At 38.0% G+C, this 23,218-nt stretch overlaps 1 protein-coding gene across 1 annotated transcript; it reads right to left on the reverse strand.

Moving 5' to 3' along the window:
* Positions 1-1,521: 1,521 nt before the first annotated feature.
* LOC131432137 (glycogen phosphorylase) lies at positions 1,522-21,629 on the reverse strand. The gene is made up of 5 exons (XM_058598240.1): positions 21,232-21,629; positions 3,964-4,195; positions 3,596-3,892; positions 1,933-3,539; positions 1,522-1,869 (listed from the first exon to the last, which is right to left on the reverse strand). The coding sequence occupies exons 1-5, from the start codon at positions 21,472-21,474 to the stop codon at positions 1,717-1,719; spliced, it is 2,532 nt and encodes an 843-aa protein (XP_058454223.1). The 5' UTR covers positions 21,475-21,629; the 3' UTR covers positions 1,522-1,716.
* Between the last annotated feature and the right edge of the window lie 1,589 nt (positions 21,630-23,218).

The raw sequence follows: 23,218 nt of genomic DNA on the forward strand, positions 1-23,218 counted from the left end.
CGTAGTGAGTTCCACAATTTGGTCCTTCTAAATTGGATTCTATCGCCAATGCGAGCAGATGTATTTTGTGTCGTTTGCAAAGCTAGTTTCGCTTCCGATAAGAGCGATTACGTCACAGCTTGGATGCATGGATGAAAAAGCAAATCGAAGGAAAATATCATCAGTTTAGTGCAAATCTAGAACTGTTTGATTAGATTTTTGCACTTTTCGCTGTGTGAAATTCACAATAATCTAGATCAAGTGAAGCCTTCTTTGTTTTTGCGAAAAATGTGGAAAAGGGGAATGCTTGCATAATTCATACAATTGATCAACTAATTGATATTCGGAAGTGTTAAGAAACATGTCAGTTGTTTTCGTATTCACGACATCCAGTTATGTCTCTGACATTACCCACCCGCCTTTTTTTTTTGTTCATTTTGAAATTATTGAGAAAAATATCAATTTTTTTCAGTGTATATATTTTTTAGAGTGCACTATTGATTCCCTACAACCTCTTCCTGAACGCCATTTTTGTACAATTAACAGTTTACGAGTTACAACTATTTGAAAAAAGCAATTTTTGTGAAATGCAAAAATACATACGCCCTTTTTTAAAAAACAATCGTGAGTCGGATGGACGTCTCCATCGGTTCAAAACTTATGGTTTGCCATACTGAAGCCATGTGCAAAGTTTCATCCAAATCGGAGAAGGTCGAGTCTGATGATCTGCTAATCATTTCTGGAATTGCTCTACGGCTCAACGTACCCGTTTCTTTGTGAGACCCTGTAATTCACGGAGCAATGAAAATTACGCCAAAATGTATGCTTCTCGATTAACCGTTGTTTACCGTTCGGTAGTGTAAATATGCTACACTGATAATTATTACCTAGCTTTGTCGATTAGTTACACAGTTTAATGTTAGGCAATGTAAATTGGAAAAAATGTTAGGCAATGTAAATTGGAAAAAATTGGGCTTTCGACCTTAATAAATTAAATACTTGTTTCAGGTTTTTTGTTTTATTTTTTTTTGTTTTCTTTTTCAAATCATACTATAAACAATAAGATGCTCCAAAATTGTAACAAAATTTGATTTAATTATTAATATTATGTATTTGTTTTACCACATGCTGCGAACGAGAGGGTCAAACAAAGGCTTTTGTAAAACTCTTAGCTTTGCATTCGAGCTCGCGCGCCCATAGCATGTTCCTGCCTGTTCGTTTACGCATTCGATACATTTAACAGTAAATGAAAGCTAGTTCATGGCACCCTTTTTTTAAGAAAAAAAATGTCGATCCTTGCTGTCGTAACATTTTCCTTTGATTTGCGTTTAAATTACATCTAACGATACACGATTATAACTGGTTTAACATGTGTATTAATTTTAAAATTTCATTTAACTAACTCGCATGCTGCTGATCTTGCGTATTAGACGATAACGGATGCAGTCGAAAGAGCAACTGCCGGGCATTCTAAAGCTTAGTAGGACGTCGAGATTTTAACCTTCTTCTATATCCGGGACTGCACATCGAATAGCGATAGTATTGAAAAAGTCGAAATATTTTATTCAACATATTAAAGGTTAACTAATAGCCTTCCCCTTCGTTTTGTTTGTTTGATGTTGATGTTTTTTTGTTTGTTTGAATGCTGTTCCTGTGTTTGAGTAGAGTAACATTGCGATCGGTGGCAGTGTCTATCTTGCTGCACGATTTCCCGAGATAAAATAGGTGGGAGGAGGTTTACTTGGGTGTGTCAGCCGGGTTGGGCAGCTTTTCCCACGATGGCTCAACACCCCAGATTTCACGTGCGTATTCTGCGATCGTACGATCACTGGAGAACTTTCCACTGGAGGCGATGTTATTGATAGCCATTTCGAGCCATTTCGGTTGGTTCTGATGAAAGAAAGAAAGGGGTTTTAGGATAGTGCGTTAAAGATTTGATTGGTTGCAACTTACCTGATAAGTAGCAGACACATTATCCTGTGTCTTGATGTAGGATTCGTAGTCAGCGAACAAGAAGTAACGATCGTACTTCATCAGCACGTTCGCAATATCTTGGAATTCGTGTGGGTTGCCGGGACTGAAGAATCCTCCCTGGATTTGATCGACACACTGCTTGATGTCCGGATTGGTGTTGTAGTAATCCATAGCGTTATATCCACGCCGTTTCAGATCTTCAACCTCATCGACGGTCATACCGAAAATGAAGATATTATCGTTGCCCATCTCTTCGGCCATCTCGACATTGGCACCGTCCAGTGTACCAACGGTTAAGGCACCATTCAACATAAACTTCATGTTACCAGTTCCGGAAGCCTCTGTGCCGGCAGTGGAAATTTGCTCTGATAGATCGGCGGCCGGCATGATCTTCTCTGCCAACGTAACACGATAGTTCTCCAAGAAGATGACCTTCAATTTATCTCCGACAATCGGATCGTTGTTGACCACGTTTCCAACAGCACAGATCAGTTTAATGATTTGCTTAGCAATGTAATATCCGGGAGCAGCCTTACCACCGATCATGATGGTACGTGCTGTGAAGTTAGCCGTTGGATCCCGTTTGATGCGATTGTACAATGTGATGATGTGCAAACAATTCAGCAGTTGACGTTTGTACTCATGGATTCGTTTGACTTGAATGTCGAACATTGAGGCCGGATTAATCTTGACTCCGTAGTCTTTTTCCAGCAACTGTGCGAGTTTCAGTTTGTTCTCCTGTTTAACTTTGGCCACCGCCCGTTGGAATGCCGGATCCTTGGAGAAGGCCTTGAGCTGAGCGAGCTGTTCCAAATGTACGGGCCATTCATCGCCAATTTTATCAGCAATCAGATCGGAGAGAGCAGGGTTGCACAGCAGAAGCCAACGTCGTGGAGTAATACCGTTGGTTTTGTTCTGGAATTTCTCCGGAGACAACGCGTAGAAATCGCTGAAAATATCCTTCTTGATAATTTCCGAATGAATGGCGGCCACACCGTTGACGGCGTGCGAACCAACGATCGACAGATTCGCCATGTTGATGCGCTTATCTCCGTCCTCCTCAACCAGTGAGAGAGCACGCATACGATCGAAATCTCCTGGGAAGCGCTTTTCAACTTCTTGTAAATGCAAAAAGTTTATATGATAGATAATCTCTAAATGACGTGGGAGGATCGACTGTAGCATTGATACCGGCCAGCGTTCCAATGCTTCCGGTAGCACAGTGTGATTGGTGTAGGCACACGAGCGCACAACAAGATCCCAGGCCTTATCCCACGGTAGTTTCTCGTCATCGACAAAGATTCTCATGAGCTCCGGGATAGCCAACGACGGATGTGTGTCGTTCAACTGAATGGCAACCTTGTTCGGGAAATCATCAAACGTCTTACGAATAGCATCACGGCTTCCGAATTTGGACGATTTGTACCGACGGACAATATCCTGGAGAGTGGCGGCACACATAAAGTACTCCTGCTTCAGACGTAGTTCTTTGCCCTCGAAGAAGTTGTCGTTGGGATACAGGACACGGGAAATGTTCTCTGCCAGATTACGATCCAGCACAGCTTGGATGTAGTCGCCGTCGTTGACTAAAATGGAAGTTATTATCATCAAAGAATTTCTAGTTTTTTTTCTTCAAACTTACAGAACTTAAGGTTGAAATCAATTGGTGACTTGGCAGACCACAAACGCAGACTGTTGACTACATTGTTTCCGTAACCGGGAATCGGATTGTCGTAGGGCATGGCATAAACGGTTTGGGTGTCCACCCACTTCTTGCCCTCGGGGGTATCGATCACGCGACCGTAGAAATGAATCGGAATCATGTATTCGGGACGGGCCTTCTCCCATGGGTTTCCATACCGCAGCCAATCATCGGGTTCTTCAACCTGCTCACCATTCTTGATCTTTTGTGCGAAAATACCGTACTCATAGCGAATGCCTATGAATTGAAAGAAAAAAAAGTACATTAGTTAAATTCCGTTCCAAGCGAGTTCCATCGGGACTAGCTACCATAACCGTAGGCCGGCATTCCGAGTGTGGCCATCGAGTCGAGGAAGCATGCGGCCAAACGTCCGAGACCACCGTTACCGAGACCAGCATCCTCCTCCAGTTCTTCCAGCTCTTCGATGTCCAAACCCATCTGATACATCGCCTCGTCGCAAGAGGTCTGAATGCCCAAATTGATCATGGTGTTTTGCAGCGAACGACCCATGTAGTACTCGAGCGAGAGGTAATACACGCGCTGAAAATTGGAAACAATATGTTGATTATTTTTAGGTGGCTTTTGGTATCAGTATAAGAAATCAAAATTTCTAAAGGACTCACATAAATTTTGTTCTTGGAATAAATTTCAAACTCTGAAAATGGAGGTACATCCAAAGATCAATCTTAGAGAATAACCCACAGATACGTATTTCGGTACTGAACATAAGAGCATCATCAATGTCAGAGATCATATTTTGAAAGAAACGGACGCTGCAATGTTTCACTTTTATGTAGTAATAGTAGGTAGGAATGTTTCTCCCTGGGCTTTGGATGATGAGCTACTCTTGAAATAGACAATTGGTCGTCGAGTAATTTCAAGCTCGAGCTGACTTGATACGTTTAAATCTGAAATCAACACATTTGTTCTAAATTGATGAAGTTGTTTCGAAAAGGAGACTCATAATTATCAGGCATAAGGGTAAATTAATATCCATCGTACATGTTCAAACTATTCCAATCCGGTTCAGTTCTGACGCGAGTGGTATTATTTTTTCACACATTGTGATGACTGTGTTCACACTTGTCCGTCATAGTTTCGTGTCGGTAGGAAGATTTGTTTTGCTGTTTAATTTTGTTTTATTCCGATTGAATTTACGTGTGATTCAAACGACATGAAAATAATAATGTCATCAGTGTTGGTGATTGCCGAAAATTTGACAGAAGCTGCTCAATATTTCTCTACATTGTATACAACTTCAATCCGGTAGAAGATTCTAAAGGGTGATTTTTTAAGAGCTTGAGAACTTTTTTAAACAATAAAACGCATAAAATTTGCAAAATCTCATCGGTTCTTTATTTTAAACGTTAGATTGGTACATGACATTTACTTTTTGAAGATAATTTCATTTAAATGTTGACCGCGGCTGCGTCTTAGGTGGTCCATTCGGAAAATCCGCTTTTTTATCGACAAATTTTGTTCAGCGATGAGGCTCATTTCTGGTTGAATGGCTACGTAAATAAGCAAAATTGCCGCATTTGGAGTGAAGAGCAACCAGAAGCCGTTCAAGAACTGCCCATGCATCCCGAAAAATGCACTGTTTGGTGTGGTTTGTACGCTGGTGGAATCATTGGACCGTATTTTTTCAAAGATGCTGTTGGACGCAACGTTACAGTGAATGGCGATCGCTATCGTTCGATGCTAACAAACTTTTTGTTGCCAAAAATGGAAGAACTGAACTTGGTAGACATGTGGTTTCAACAAGATGGCGCTACATGCCACACAGCTCGCGATTCTATGGCCATTTTGAGGGAAAACTTCGGAGAACAATTCATCTCAAGAAATGGACCGGTAAGTTGGCCACCAAGATCATGCGATTTGACGCCTTTAGACTATTTTTTGTGGGGCTACGTCAAGTCTAAAGTCTACAGAAATAAGCCAGTAACTATTCCAGCTTTGGAAGACAACATTTCCGAAGAAATTCGGGCTATTCCGGCCGAAATGCTCGAAAAAGTTGCCCAAAATTGGACTTTCCGAATGGACCACCTAAGACGCAGCCGCGGTCAACATTTAAATGAAATTATCTTCAAAAAGTAAATGTCATGTACCAATCTAACGTTTAAAATAAAGAACCGATGAGATTTTGCAAATTTTATGCGTTTTATTGTTTAAAAAAGTTCTCAAGCTCTTAAAAAATCACCCTTTACAAGAAATCGTGTCTTTCAATGCATGAACGGTGAGAGAATTTTTATACATTTCTTCGCTCCACTTCATACTCTGAGTCTCTCTGAATTACAGTCTGATAATGATCGTTTCTGTGTGGAATTTCCCAAGAGAGAATCGCAAGTTGACAATTATCGCAGAAAATCGAATCCATGATTCGACTTGATGATTCTCATACTAGATTGGAATATTTCAAAACCCCTTGCGTGCCGAATTCACATACATTTTCATAGACACAACTTATACAAAGGTTATATGTACATAGTTAGATTAAGCGGCAATAGTAAAATGATTCTATCACAATTATCAACTGCCTATAAAGAATGGCATCGCGAAACGAGAATAAGTGACCATTTGTTGATTCGGAGAGAAACCCCACAGCAGTGTGCTAACCCGTGATGCTCAGAAATATCATCGCTCTCGCACTGGTGTTCATTCTATGTTAATGAGCCATCCTGGCTTTTGTTGCTGCAATGATATCCGTCTCTCCTTGATGGCACTAATTGAATCGTCTGAAGAGTTACTAGTGAGCGTTTTTTGATACGATAAAAGCCATCCTTGGTTGTCATATTGTTTTGTTGTCAGTCTCCAACGTATAGCAAATTTGAAATTTACACAGGGTTTGGAAATGTTTTTCTGACACGTGTATCTGTTGCCTTTCTCTAACATTGTCAACATGTCATGTAAGATCTCCGGAAAGTTACATTTCATTTGAACCACATCATTCCGTTCAGTGTAGAGTGCTTTGTATTTTTTCGGCAATTATTTCACCAACCGCCTTTTTTATATCGACTTCAACGGGTGCTCTCAGAACTACAAATCAAGTCGACCACATCATCCAAAAACCGCACACCTAGTACTTTGAATACATGATATATGTGGCTCTGTCTTGTATTGCGTTTTAAAATGCTTAGTACTTTTTCGGACATTCGCTACACTCATGCATTAATTATCATTCATACTGTGAAGCACATTGCTTTTTTTTATTCATTCCAAACCGCGTTATACTCTGTGAACTTTGTTTTTGAGAAGATACTACATAGTTTTTAGTCACAAGAATATCGTATGCGAATCATAAGCCTTATGAAGTCGCGAAAATTGGAGTCCCAATAAAAAGCCTTATGAAATTCATATGAAATTCCGCACGGTAATAGCTATTCAACAAGCCATAGATTGGTAAAATCCGTTCATTTTTAACGGAGATATCAAAATTTTTGTGTAAGCGACTTTTTCCCCCATTCCAGCAGTAGAAGTTTTGAGCGCTGTCTGGCAAAGAAATGCTTGGGAGCAACATAAAACACGATTTTTCATACTGTTACATACAATTGTTTCTAAGTACCAAAAAGACTGTGTACAGCATGATATTTTGCCTCGGACCGATTTTAGCACGGTTCATTTTTGGCAACATAATCGCTCGAATATGCCATATGTAAACCAGATGATATTTACATTTTCGAGTTGAAGGTAATTCCATAATTATATTGTTTTAAACTACTTGTTGAAAGAACATAACACGAATATACCATTCGAAACAGTTCGTCGAGATCAGCAAATGCGTGTGTGACCAAAAATTTCACTCATTTTTTTTCGGAGATGACTCAACCGTTTTCTACAAACTCAGATTTATATGAAAAGTCGTATGCTCCCAAACAAGGTTCCTGAAATATGCTTGGTTCCGACCTCTGGTTCCGGAACTACAGGATGATATGTGAAACGAAATTAGAACTGTGTAACTCATATATCTCGTAGATGGCTGAACCGATCTAAGATTCAAATGAAATCTAAGAATCATCTAAAATTCAAATGAAAAGTTTTAAGATTCTATAAAACATCCTGTTTTTCAGTCAGATCCAACTTTCGGTTTCGGAGATACAGGGTGATTAGTATAAAAATGTCTATTTCACACAAATTAATTAGGTTTATCCGGTTAGCAGATTTGGATAGTCGATAACCAAATAAACTTATTTCATTTTTGGTTGTATTTAGTTTTCGTTTCGGAAGGCACCCAAAAATTCAATACGATTCCTCAAAGAGGACGTGAATTAGGAATCGGCAATAAGCAATCCCAGCTCATATTTTATTTCGATTACAAAAAAAAATATCTTACTTATTTCGACTAATTGGAACAATGAACATAAATATATTGTTCCAATTAGTCGTCCACGAACAGCATACTGACTAAGCAAGTTTTTAGTTCTTGTGTAGACTTAAAATTTAGGATCATTCGATTAAAATTTATTTTTTTTAACAAACATTAAGCAATTCATTTGCTTCAGATAGAATGGGTTAAACATAGATAATTCATGGAAATCTGATTGTTTGGAAAATAGGGTTTTCAAACTAGTTTTCTAAGTTTTTCAAAGATTAATGCACAATAGCTGTACTATAGGAGCTAGTGTGCTAAAAGATGATCTACCTCAGAACCAGAAATCTTCAAAGCTTTTTTCTGAGGAAAGTTGTTCGGGATGTCAAGGTCAACATTATGAAGAATGTGTTAGGAATTCATTCATCCAGCGCTTCTACAGCGCTCGAAAGTTTAGGATAGAAGACATATTACGATATTGTTCAGAAACATGATGATTTAGAACGTCGGTGATTGGAGGTAATAAAATTCTTTCATTAGGTGGCGCTGGAATGCAATTAAATATTCAAACTTTCTGTGACCCACAATCATACAGCTTAAGTAAAACGATTTCTTTGGAAAAGTTTTTGAAAGTTCTAATACCTATTATATCTATTATTCATATAACTTGTCGAAAATCGGTACGTTTTGAAGACCATAGAAACATTTTGCATACCTTAGATATGACTCTACGAGGGTAGAGTCATATCTAATGTATGGTGTTTCTAACGGTATAACTCCGAAGCTACTGAACGGATTGCTATCAAACTTGGCACAGATACTTCTTGCTCTTCAGAGATGGTCATAACTGTATTTTTATGGGGAAGGGGTCCTAGCAAGGGTCTTCAACAGGAGATCATGAAAAAGATTATCTGATTGAACGAGTATCGATACCTTTTGAAGACCATACTTAGTTTTGGTAAAACTCAAACATGCAAAGGATAAATTGTATATATGATCTAACATAACTCCAAAACAACTCAATAGATTATTAACTTTCTTGGCACAAGTAATTCTTGCTGTTCATAGGTTCTTATAAGAGATATTTTAAAGAGGAAGGGGGGGGGGGGGAGAGATGGATGTTGCAGTAAGTGTTTGCTAACAGGGGGAATTTGAGGCAAAATGTTTCGAGTTTTACGAAATCGAAAGGCACAGATATTTATTACAACTAAGAGATGATCGTAAGGATATTTCTTCGCGTGAAAAGATATTGGCAGAGGTACTTTTTGCAATTCAGAGGTGGTAATAAAGCTATTTTTTTCTTGTCTAGATCAGATATTCATTGCACAGGTGAACAAAAGGTTGGAGTTTGTAGCAAGTGCCTCTAAATAGAGGTTTATTGTTAAATTTATCTTATTTGTCGACAAACGAGGGAAGCCGGAGGATATAGACTAGGAGAAAAGAGTTTGGGAAATAAATTTCCACCCCCCCTCTCTTTTTTGACGAGCACAGATACTTTTTACACTATTCAGAGGGCAGAGAGCTGTTGAAAGTTCACTAACAAAAGGGGAGCTCAATGTAAAATTAATTTGACGAGAAACGATACTTCTTGATTAATACATAAATACAATACATTAATAATACATTAATACTACCTTCACATCAAAATAGATTAAAGGGTTATTTCAAGGAAGGAGTGTAGCAAGTGCCCCAAACATAAGTATAAAATATAAAGTGAATTGATCGGATTTCACGAAAAAATGGTACTTCTTGATTAGTACTGCATATTTCTAGCAACTAAGTGAGGGTCACAAAAATTCACAAGAGGCAGGAGGAATAAATATTCTTTACCAAGGGAGGTAAAATTGATATGAATTGACCAAGAAATCATAAAATGAATGTGCATTTTTTTAATAAAAATTTAGAAAACTGTCGAACCGAGCTGATGAAAATAAGTTTACGATAACAATTAAAGTAACTGACTCGTTGTTCTATAGAACGAAAGCATTATCAGCCTTTCGTTATCAAAAAATCATTATCACAATCTTGAGCGACTGTGTGGAAATAAGTTGTGTTTCACTATGCTCTGAGTATTCCAATGGTCAGGATAATTTCTAAAAAAAAATTTGCGGCCTTGTCTTCGTGAAACATTTCCGAGCAACGCCGGGTAATTCAGATAGTATGATATGAAGAGCCTATTAGTCAAAGGACTTGTTAGTTGATGCACGAAAAAACAATCACTTTGCAATACCGATCGTCGATTTCTGAACCACAGACAATAACGGTCAAAACTGTTATGTACAGTGTAGTTTAGTACAATCGAAAACTTGTTAAAGAACACTTTAAAATTAGCGTATAAACGATCGATGAATCAAATAAACAAACTGGCAACTGGGCTGAGCTCGATCGTGGAGTTCTTTTGAGTAACCTATAAACTTCAGTCATGTGTCTTTTTACTCTACCGAAATCAAGCTATAATCTGTACTTCACGCTTGATTAGGAGCACGAGACTTTTAATAAAGATTCTCTGGATAATTTCCTTCTGCCGTTTTACACTTTTACATATCAAGAATTTGATAAAAACAACAACCGAAAATGATAGTCGGAACATTTAACATCTTTTTTTAACTAAACGCGAAAACTGTTAGAGAATCTGATATTTAACGTACCCAACCAGAAGGAAATCGTTGACGTCAAATTTATTGTTCATATCAAGTTCCTGACGAAGGTCAGCGAGATGAGAATGCCCAAGCCGCTATTAGTCTTCGAAAGAGAATGAGGGATTTTGGCCGGATCTGGTGAAGGTTCAGTATCCCAGGAGATCGCTAAAGGAGATGAACTAGCTTTTTGTGTCGGCTAATGGAATTAGTCCTATTTAGATGCAGTTGCTTTTAAATAATCATTTTTGGAGTTTCCCAAAATTTTTGCATCGCAAGTTTTTTTTCCAAAAGTAACAGCAGAAGGATAACATAATGTGATATCAATTGAAAAATTGATGAGCTGAGATCAAATTAAGATTTCAATGGGATGTTGCTATCATAATAAGATTTCGATTTGCTCTTGTTTTGATGTTTGACTTTGCTCGGGAAGCAAATCAAGTCGGTCGGTCGCGCAAGCAGCTAATGAAGTTTGATTACAGGATAGGATGATCTATCCTACATGAAGACTTTTTATTTTTAAAGAACTTCCTGAATATAAATATTCAACTGAAGGAGAGATATTTTAAAAACCTCGAGCTAAAGAAATATTACGTGTGGCGAGCAAACTGTTTCAATCACTTGATGGGCGAAATTTAAATCACGACCGGAATTATCAACCAAAAAATTTTTGTTCCGGAGTGCCTCCTGAAACTTTTGTTTCCTTTCCTCAAGTAGTACAATTGCTTTGTTCTGGTTTGGGCGGATTTAGTATCTCGGCATCATGGAACGGTATACCACGGACAACTTCCTATTCAAGGAAATTATCCCTAATCGTAAGACGCCAGAGCTACGAAAAATATTAGAAAAATATTAGAACAAGTACAAACGGAGGCAGTACAAAACTCGCTGGATAGAGTCAAACTGCAAGCAAGCTGAATGTTGAAAAAACATTCGGAATGCAATAAATATTGTTTTATTTACTTTGTAATTAAAAAAAAATCGGAACACAAAAATAGAATTCAAACGAATATTAAAAATTCTATGGTGCGATTTTTACCAACCGTCGCACTCTCGCACTAACTGCTGGATCAAAGCAGTCCCATGTGTGTGCCGCTGCACCGAACAATGTCAACCACCTTTTTGGCTGACAGTCGCTAAAATGCACAGCAACACAGCGATGCCAGACAGCTGGGGTAGCGTTCACGGTGTTTCAGCGTGTGCTTCGTCAGCCTCCACTCAGTGCCTGCTACGATGCGTAACTTGACTAGACTAGACCGGACCCATTCCATATCCGCCAGTCTGTCGCAATTCGATATCGTTCAAGTGTGGTAGATGCGTCAACTTTACCACTATGGGGCATAGGTCACTTGACACGCGATTACCGTCATGTGTTCGACGCGTGTCACGTGATAATTGTTCCTAAGGTTTGTTATTGTTTGTGTCTTGGCAAAAAACCGGTTTTAAAATGTGTAGCACCTATCGTTTTTAGCCATCAGCATTACCTTCGCCACTTTTGAAAGCAATCGAAATGTAGCTGCTGTACGACATAGACTACTGACTCGTTCGTCCCACGCATACTCACGAACATTTGCAAACTTAAAAATAGGCCACCGACTTTTGTCCGGTTGCAAAAGTCTTTCAAAAGACCTCTAGTCCAACCAAATTTTTTCTGCAGTAACAACATTTAGATTCAGATAATCAAACGACCACCCAATCATCCAAGCGAACGTGGATACCGCGGTCACTCTTTACAGGCGTGAAGGTCAAACTACAGGCACAGTTGATAACCCTCCGGGTCTCTCCGATCGATGATGGGGTTCTAATGCGTGTGTTTGTGTAATATGTGCTTGGCGACAATAATGCCACTGTGATCGCACAAACAGGAAGAATCAATCGAAGATGACATACGAGTGATCTACGCGTGTTCGATTGCTGCCAACGACGATCGGCCCTCGGCGGGGTGAGAATTTTCCGTATTATGAAACGATCGATGAACGATGTTTGCAAATCGGAACAACGAAATGAGCTGATTGAATTGTGATCCCCGCGGCAATTAATATAAATAAAATGATTGTTTGCTGAGGATTGTACTGATCGCGGATGATAAGGCACAGCAACGACAATTTCTGTTCATTATCATCCGATTTTATGTTTTCGTAGCACATATAAAAGTATATTCTCATGTTCTAACCCTGAATCCGGCAATTTCAAGTATTTTCTAGTGCCTGTACAGTTCCAACTCCGGCACTAGCACGTGACATCAAACACATCTCACAGTTCAAAAGTTAGATTTGTAAAGAATTCGTATTATTCGTAAAATGATTATTTGTTTTTTTTTTCAACTGATTCAGCACAATGACGTCCCCGATGAACTAATCCAGTAGAAAGTGACTGTGACCTGAATTCGTTATCTATTGAAATGAGACAGCTTATGAAACCGTTGTTTGTTTGATTTAACTGGGAAGGCAAACGTGAGTCGTTTATTAAGAAAGAGTAAAATTAAAAAAAATATTTGTTTGTCATTTTTTTCATTAACGTTCTTGATTGATACCTACACACAAGTTTATTGAAAAATATATGAGCTTTTTGATTTACCCAATTTACTGGAGCATGAAAATCTTGCATTAGTGCATTTTAAATTTGATTTTTGAAGCATTGTCTAAACCCTCAAATTCGTAGAATAGGTATGAGTTTCGTCTTTCTACAAACAGAGTTCTAATTTCTATTTTCTTTTCAAACATTATTTTTAGTGTTTAGTGTTTAGTCATCAAACACTCTAACCTTCTGCATCCGTAGCTCATAATAACATTTAGCTCGTCGTTTTGTTTTTTTTCGGGCCACTGACCTATTTAAAACAGTAAATCAACCGAAAACCTATAGGTTTTTCGTTATCACTAAACTACTACAACAGTGAATTGATCCTTCGATATCACCGAAAATGGTTAGAGCGACAGTTCCGATAATCGTTTCGTACTCGACTCGGCAATTGTGCAAATTCGTTATCTTATCAGATTACAAGCACCATGCAAAATCGTGAATAATCAATGTTCACATTGTTCACTTTGAACAGAGAGAAACCGATTCATTTAGCTGGCGCTAGGACTTGAAAATATTCTGTACAAATATGAAACATTTTTTCGTAACTACTTGAAACTCCTCAGAATTCAAACACAAAATTTTATTAATCAAATATATAAACAAATACAATTGGCGACAAATCAAGTTTCGGTACAGTTCAAATAAAATTATATATTGACTGGAAAACTGTACATATTATTTGTTTGGCTTTTTTTTTGGTATAAACCTCAAAACGAGTCACAATTTTAATATAATTTCTGTTTTCTGATCGGGATCGGAGACATTTCGTCGAGGGCTTGTTTAAGAAATCCTCAATGAGCACTCTTTGGCACACGGTCAGACGTATGATGAGTCGTAACGTGGGAGATGAGAGTGAGGAATACTCGAACCGAATATTCAATAGCACTCTTGTCTTGTAGCAATGATACTCGTGGGTTGGACAGAGCTTAATTAATCCTAGTGAAGAATCTCACTGACCTCGCAAAAAGACGCTTGTTGAAACTTCATTATTTTTTTTTTGATTTGCACAATCTTCTGCCAAAAAAGCTCATGTAGTTTTCGCATTGCGATTTGGCTACATTTAGTTACATGGGTCTTGGGTAAGGCAGTGACAGTTATATTCTAACGTGGAGTGATTTCAGACCATTGCAAGATATCTTAGATTACTTGTCCGTTTGGTCTGTTCAGCTCTGCAGAGATATCCCTGGTTTTGACTTTCAAATATCTCGGGATGTGGTTCGATTCCAGATGTACGCGGGTAGCACCCATTGGTTTTCTGACATCGAAAGGCCAACAAAGAATAAATTTTCTTCGAACAATAACAGTATCTTGGTGGGGTGCTTACCCGGAATACTGTACTTGACAGCTGTCTGGTTATTAGTTTGTGAGATATTGCATTTTGAGTTATGAAAAAAATGGAAAAAAAAGTTATTATGAAAAAAATGGAAAAAAAGGAATTTCGTGTGTTGATGAAACACTACTTTTTGATGAAAAAAATTGCCGCCGATACCAAAAAATGGCTTGATGAGTGTTATCCAGACTCTGCACCGGGCGAAGCAACAATTCGTAAGTGGTTTGCAAAATTTCGTACTGGTCATATGAGCACCGAAGACGATGAACGCAGTGGACGTCCAAAAGAGGCTGTTACCGATGAAAACGTGAAAAAAATCCACAAAAAGATTTTCAATGACCGTAAAGTGAAGTTGATCGAGATAGCTGACACCCTAAAGATATCAAAGGAACGTGTTGGACATATTATTCACGAATATTTGGATATGAGAAAGCTTTGTGCAAAATGGGTGCCGCGTGAGCTCACAATCGATCAAAAACAACAACGAATTGATGATTCTGAGCAGTGTTTGGAGCTGTTATATCGAAATAAAACCGATTTGTTTCGCCGATATATAACAATGAACGAAACATGGCTCCATCACTTCACTCCGGAGTCCAATCGACAGTCAGCTGAGTGGACTGCACGCGATGAACCGAACCCAAAACGTGAAAAGATCAACAATCGGCCGGTAAGGTTATGGCGTCTGTATTTTGGGATTCGCATGGTATAATTTTCATCGACTACCTTGAAAAGGGAAAAACCATCAACAGTGACTATTATATAGCGTTATTATAGCGTTTGAAGGACAAAATTTCAAAAAAACGGCCTCATTTGAAGAAGAAAAAAGTTTTGTTTCATCAAGACAATGCACCGTGTCACAAGTCGATGAAAGCCATGCTGAAATTGAACGAATTGGGCTTCGAATTGCTCCCTCATCCACCGCATTCTCCAGATTTGGCCCCCAGTGACTTTTTCCTGTTCTCAGACCTCAAGAGAATGCTCGCTGGTAAAAAATTTAGAAGCAATGAAGAGGTAATCGCTGAAACTGAGGCCTATTTTGAGGCAAAGGACAAATCGTGCTACAAAAATGGTATCGAAAAGTTGGAAGATCGCTATAATCGCTGTATCGCCTCTGATGGCAATTATGTTGAATAATAAAAACGAATTTTGGCAAAAAAATGTGTGTTTCTATTAAACGATACGAACTTTTCAGCCGAACTGTTAGATTGCACGTCAACATACAATAAGTGTTGAAGTTCTAGAGTGAGTTCTTCCATTAAAAGATCGCTTTTTGGAGTTAGATTACGCTGGTGCTAACTTTATTGTTTCTATGCAATGAACAGTAGTTTTTTCGAAGTATACAGTAATATTTATGGTAGTATGAGTAATATGAGAATGGCAAAATTACACCACAAGGTGGATTAACACAGGGTTTTTTGAGTATATTTGAGTGCGATCAGGGTCATTTCGCCGAAAGGATCATTTCGCCAAATTTTTCAATAGTCTTCATATCGCGATTGAAATTGATTTGAAATAAAAACAAATAAAAAATGATAATGTTTACTTCCATTCTGTTGAACTACAATCGTACTTCTGAAATAATCCAGAAAGATTTGAATGATTTTTTAATTTTTTTTAATCATCTTTAGAACGAAATATCCAAGTAAACTTATTGACCGGAAAAAAATATCGAATGCAGCTCCACGACATCGTTTTGCTCGTGTGCTTTCCGACCTCGTTACGGCTCGTTCGGACCTAACTGAAGTAAAGAAACCTAGCTTTTGAATAGACCGGGCTAACGAGGCGGGTACAGGTTTGTATGCAAGAGGCCGCCGCTTCCGACGATCTTGGCTTCGGTTATGTGGCTGCGCCACATTCAATTATCCAGGAGACATAAAAACAAATAGCTTATTTTGATGAATAACCAGAATTTGAAGTTTTCCAATTCATTATGTGAAACGAAATAACCCTTTCGGCGAAATGACCCATTCGGTTAAATGACATTCAGCGAAATAACCCTTTCGGCGAAACGACCCTGATCCCATTTGAGTGATATGAAAATTTGGCTTTGTTGGTGGTTGTAGTTGAACACAGTTACAGTCTTTCTAATTACACAAATGTGTCGGCCATCACTTGAATTCGAAGATAATGCTGAATTTCCAATATAAGGATTCACGTCACGTCACAGTCGAACAAGTATATTGCCAAAAAGGAACCGTGCTAAAATCCCTAGGTTTTAGATGATAAGCTACAGGGCGCGTACCCCTGCTTGGCGGATGCGGTGGTAGTCAATTTAAACTTCTTACAAGGTAAAGAAGTTCGATACAGTCAGACCGTAGCGAGATCTATCGTGCTTGAAATAGACAATAGGTCATTATGTGGTTTCTAGCATTCTTATGCCTGGAATTGGTCACCAATTTGGATTAACTTGATATCACATTGGTCCTGAGCTGGTGAATTTAATTCGAACTATTATTTCACGAATACGAGTAAATTTATATCTTATGAACCGTGAAGGAACTGTCAAACCTTTCCGATCCGGTTCGGTGCCGGCACTGATGGTCTGATACATTGCAATGACAACGGAACTGATTCGGACAGGTGTAAATCCACTCTCAGATCCAGGAAGGTTTGAATTTCTTCAACTTTGACACAGATGTCACCTTCTAACTGAAAGTGTGAGATTGTTTCGGGAATAGTACGGTTCTAACTTCATCAAAATAATAAAATACTCAATTTATTTCTCGAAGAACTAGAAAAGTGCTCATAGTTCTCAGTAGATTGCAATGATTATGACAGAACCGATACTGATCTATGGAAGACATTAAATATGCTTAATGACCTCTGGGAGCCGCAAACAATGTGGACAACATCGTCCAAAGTCTGCACACCTAGTAGTTTGATTGCATGTTAAATGTAGCTCTCCCTTAGATTGCGTTGTACTTTCTATAACATTCGTTATTTTCACTCAGTTCCTTACTAATGCTACAATCACTCATCAATCATTATTTATATCCCACTATTGGGATGCAAAAAAATACAAAAAAAAAATCGACAAAGATACAAACAATCAGAGCAGATTAGGAAAGTTAGTGTTAGTATACCGTATTTCGATATCATTTCTAGATAATGAAAGTAATAATCGTATTACCGCTTCTACGACGTTGACAAAATACAGATACAACTCAATGATTGACTGGTTATCGGATGAAGCAAATTTCCTGCCCAAAGGACACATTATTTGGTGAACTTGCAATAGAAAATACTCGTATCTTTCTTTGCAATTTGGTAATCGTAAAGGAATCTGTCGCTTGGATTGCGAAAATTTCCTCCTTCGTTACTGGTGTTCATTTGGGCACCATAGCCTAGTTAGTCTGGTATGGAAAGCGTGGAGCCTTGTAACCCCCACTCTCGGCCAGAGTAGCCCATAAAAGGATAAATAAATAAAAGGCACTGTGCTTAGTGATAAATTTTTTTTACTCGATTAATCAAAATATTCGATTAAAAGGCTAAAGTAATCGAGTATTTGTAATCGATTAACGACAGTGCCACTAATCGAACTAATCGATTAATAACAATCAATTAATCGAGATTTATATCAGTTAGGCTGTGAACCATTTCGCGGGTAATTTTAACTTTTGGTTGAAATCTGACACTTGAGTGGTTATTTTGATGTTGTCAAAAATAACTCTGTTCGAGAGCATGGTTATTTTTGACGGATCGATGGTTATTTTCCGACACTGAAAAATATCAACCAAAAGTTAAAGTTAAAAGCGAAATGGTTCACAGCCTTAGTAGATAACGTTTAGCCTTAGGCTGCAGACATAGTAGGCGCGAGAAGCGAAGCCAAGCTAGTGACTAACATTGGCAAATCGAAAGCGAGAATGATACTAGTAGTTAATCAAAAGGACTCTTTTAGAGTACAAGTGAGAAATCGGCTCAACTTTCACTCTGACAGGGTCCCTCTGTTTTGCTGTAAGTACGTTTCTAGCTTTGGTCAGCACCATGCTCGGCTCAGCTTCTCGTGCTCACTCTGTCTGCAGCCTAAGTCTAAACGATGCTATGATGAGAGTTGCAGTTTCATCTGTCATAATTCAAGGAAATACAAATTTCAATTTAAATAATGATTTTTGATCCATTCTGCCTGCGGTTACAATGTTCATACATTTTTCCATCCGTTTGATCATACATATCAAAGAATTTTCTAGACATTTCAACCACAATTTCTCATATTTTTCTTACTGTATGATACACTAATGGTAAAGATTTGATATTCAACCAGAGTTGCCAGATAATACCAAGTATTACTCTCTATAAAAAATCTGTATTCACTAACAAAATAAAATTTCAACTATAAAATGATGTTAAAAGATGTTATTCCAACACATTATGGCTGTAGAATGGTAGATTCAATGAGACCAAGACTTTGCTTCTCGTCACGAAAAAGTTTTTATTTTGCTTCTTGGGAAATTCGTATTAAATTTAGGGAAATCTGTATCAAATTTGTATTCTGTATGCGTATGTGAAAATCTGTATAATACAGATAAGTCTGTATAAATGGCATCTCTGTATTCAACTCAGATTTTCATTTGGCAGCTCTGATTCTGTTTAAAATAATTTGATCGAATAATTGCACTAATCGATTAATGATTAATAGTAATTTATTACACTAATCGACTCCTCTATTATTAATCGAATACCCAATAATCGAATAATACGAAAAATCAGACATCACTAACTGTTCTATAAACAAATCGAGCCAAAATACAGAGCTGAAGAGTACTGCATTCAATCTATCAATCTCTCAAAAAATTTATTGAAAATTGTGTCTGATTTTGAATAGTGAATAGTTGATGGATTCTTACAATCTACAACTAGTTTGGTTGGTATTCCGATAAGGTATCCAAATTTAAAACATTTTTTAATTTTCAACGTTAATTGTGACAGATATTGTCAGAAAACTTCAAATTTTAAAATAAAAGTTTTTAATATAAAAACAATAGCGGAAGACCTTTTCTTGGCAACAAGTTTGGTCAAAATCGGTCCAGCCATCTCTGACAAACCCGCCTCTTAATTTTGCGCACTCATACATACACCAATAGACATTTACTCAGTTCGTCGAGCTGAATCGATAGGTATATAATACTCGGCCCTCGGAGAAGTTTTCCAAAGTTTGAGTGAATATTTATCGTATTTATAAAAAAAATGGTAAAAATGAAAACATCCAGCGCCATCTACCACAAAACGTGAAAACTGTTGAAAACTTATACAATTTGCGTTTTCAAACACCAAACTCCAATTCTATCTATCTACGCATTTTTCCTAAAAATCATTGACATTTCTAGACAAGATATCCAAAAATTGAAAAAATTGCTTTAGTAGTTACGAAGTTATGAATTTGTAAGAAAGGCCAGTTTTCCAAAATATCAGAAAAAGTCGATTTTTTATCCACCCTTACATGGTTACCCTAATGCGAAAATGAGAAAATACGGGTATAATATTTTTCGATGGAGAACGATTGTACCAAATATTACGAATTTCTGAGAGGTCTTTTTCTCATAGAATTGTTGTTATCCGCTCAAACCATCGGCTGCCGATGGAGATGGCGAACGATCAGAACGATTTTAATAGAGAGATATTATTTTCATTTTTCCAAGACACTTTTATCATGTAATTAACGTAATATCTATCAAAAACTCGCGTCAAAAAACAACACACGTACGAATTGCTGTGAAAGTTATTCATCGAATCCTCTAACAATCGAACTGCAATATGAAATCAACATAAATTGCGACAATTTCAATTATCCAATTGACTTCAGCCGCGCTCATTCGTTACATTTAACTTTGAAAAACAAAGTTGAAGGTCATGATGGAATACATCGAAAATATTAACCGAAAAAATGCTCTCGAAGCCAGATGGTAGATCTGTGTTTTTTAATGACAAGTACGAAAGTTGCCGGTTTCGCAGAGCGATGAAATGCGAAAAAAAAAACATCTCAAGAAAAAGGGTACTGTGTCCATTTTACAATTTGATCATATCGATTTGATTTGTATAGTGGCTGCTAAGGTCATTTGAGGTTGCTAAACTAAAAACACTTTGTTTTTTTAACCTGACTTTTGCTATTATACGTAAAATCATCAAAAAAAACAAATTGTACATGATTCATCCGAATAGACAATGAGACCATAATCCACTCAAACAGTTCTATCGTTTTGGGTGTTTTTAGTGTCACCATTTTCACTCGCCGATCAACGAATTTCAAGATCGACCGGCGGCGCGGTCTCACAGAAGATGGCTATCCCTCTCGGAAATATTCTATTGAATCAAATAATAGCGCTCCAAACACAGTAGGCGTCGGTCGTTGCTGAGAGCTCTCTTGCGCTCGCAGCGCAACGACCACGTTTCGAATTGAGCGTGTATTGCACGTATAAAAAGGGAAAAAGAGTGCTGGCCGAAAATTAGGTAATGTCACAAGAATTTCACTTTTACTTTCTATTTGGATTCTGTTCAGAACATTTTTTTTAATCGAGCCGGTTATTCTTATCAACGCAGTCGTGTACTCTTTTGAAGTCATCCCATCTGAGAGATAACTTTATACTGGATGGTTGTGAGAAACTAGGTCATAGCATTATCAGCATGTGTTGAAATATTACCACTCACCCGGAGCGGCAAGACGTCTTTAATGGACCACTTGGCGTTCCCAAATCGAAGAAAAATCTTAAACTTCTAGCATCATTACCTTAGGGTCCTTCTCGTAGTAGTGCTGCTGCGTTCGGATCCATCGGGATACCAGATGATCCTTGACGGTATGGGCCAGGGCGAAGTAGTAATCGCGCACCGTTGCCACATTACGATCCTTCACCAGGGTGTAGTGAAGATGCCGATTGAAGCCTTTCTTGATTTCGGTGACATCCTCCAGGACCGAGATGCCACGGACACTGATTTGCTTGCGCTTCTGCTCATCCGTTTGGGGTCTCGACATTTTGTCCACACTCACAAAAAATCACTTAACACAATTAGACAATCAAAATGGACAGTTCAATGTACGAATACTTCCTATAGCAGATTTAGCGCAGAACACTTTAGTGCGATCCGTTCGGAACCACAGTTGCACTACAAGTGAAGCAACGAATCTTCTACTCGGATGCGGTCACCTTGTGGAAGGTCAAACATGCGCGGTTTGTGTTGTTATTAGTATAGCGATCGCTCTCTCTTGCCTTCCCTTAGCGGTGTCACATAAGGGTCTTTGTAGCAAGTGCCCACCAACCGCAGCTTGGAGCTGTCATTATTTTCGACCAGCTTGACTTTGTTGTTGCTTTTCGCCGTCGCTATCAATCGCACAAATGTCAGAGAAGTGAGTGCGTTGTATGTGTTTGTATCGGGCGCTCCTCGCAGTAGGCCGGCGAGCGAAACCAATGAACATCGAATCGCGCACGGCCGTTGAAATGTTGCTGCTATGGGTTGGGCGAAAATAATGTTAAATATTAGGGTCGGACTGAGGGGAAGTTTTAGCATATGGAAATTCATGTACTTATTATTCTAATTATTCAAATTTTATACCATCAGTCATATAAATATATGAAAAGTTCACTCAACAAGATTGTTGAATGTTTTGTTGCACACAACACAAGATTGAAAGTTTGTAAATTTTACCAAATTTTAATCAATCAAATTCAAAAGACCAACTAACATCTTAGTTAAATTGTGAATGAGAGATTTTCCGTGTGAATCACCGCTGTGCAGTAAATTTGAAAATTGTGTGCAGGAAATATGTTTCCAGTTTGTCTCAAAATTACATACAAGCTAAAATAATGTGCCCTATTGATTTTTCAAATTTCAACTTCATCAACGGAATAGAAAATTTGGAAATAATCACAAAAACCGGTAAACAGTTACATGTTTTTTTATTCATTCCTTTTTTTTTAATTGCTCAAGAACCTAGAAGTCAATGAGTGACGTTTTCATTATCATTCAGCGAAAGGGTCGAGCGTCACATACCGTTCGGCTCAGTTCGTCGAGTTAAGCAATGTCTGTGTGTGTGCGTGTCAAATAATCTCTCAAGCTTTTTTATACAATGGCTTGACCGATTTTCACAAACTTTGGTTCATATGAAACGGTCACATATGGAACTCCTGAATTTCGTCCTGATCCGAATTCCGGCTTCAGAATTGCAGGGTGACGCGTGTTTAAAATTTCAATCTATTGTTAAGAGCGAGGACGCAAAATAGAGAAAAATTCTTCTTAACCAATTTGTATACCATTCTAGTTGCTTGTCATACGAACCGACTTTAGCTATATCGGTGCTCATTTCTTGTTTCCGCAAGTACAGGAAATAGTGACCAAAATTACGAAAAAAAAGATCTCACTTCGTTTTCTCAGAGATAGCAGAACCGATTTTCACAAACTTAGGCCCAAATGAAACATATCTTTGTCACATAGCCAAAAGAAGAATCAGTAAATTCATCTAGTTTCCACGATTCGTTAGTTGATGACCAATCAATTTCGGCTATTTCTGTCCTGTTTTGATTCTTGATTCCGGTTCTTGAACTATCAAAAGTAGTGATCAAACGAACAAACTGGGTCGCTAAATAACCATATACCTAAAATTTAGCAAAACCATTCGGTTGCCACGCGTGCCAATTTTTTCTAATGTATCTGTTATAGTCAATAAACAATAGGTACATCCGTCCCATTCTTGAAATGCAGTATGTTTACGATTTCAATGC

This window comes from Malaya genurostris, chromosome 2, assembly GCF_030247185.1.
Source record: "Malaya genurostris strain Urasoe2022 chromosome 2, Malgen_1.1, whole genome shotgun sequence".
Lineage (NCBI taxonomy): Eukaryota > Metazoa > Arthropoda > Insecta > Diptera > Culicidae > Malaya > Malaya genurostris.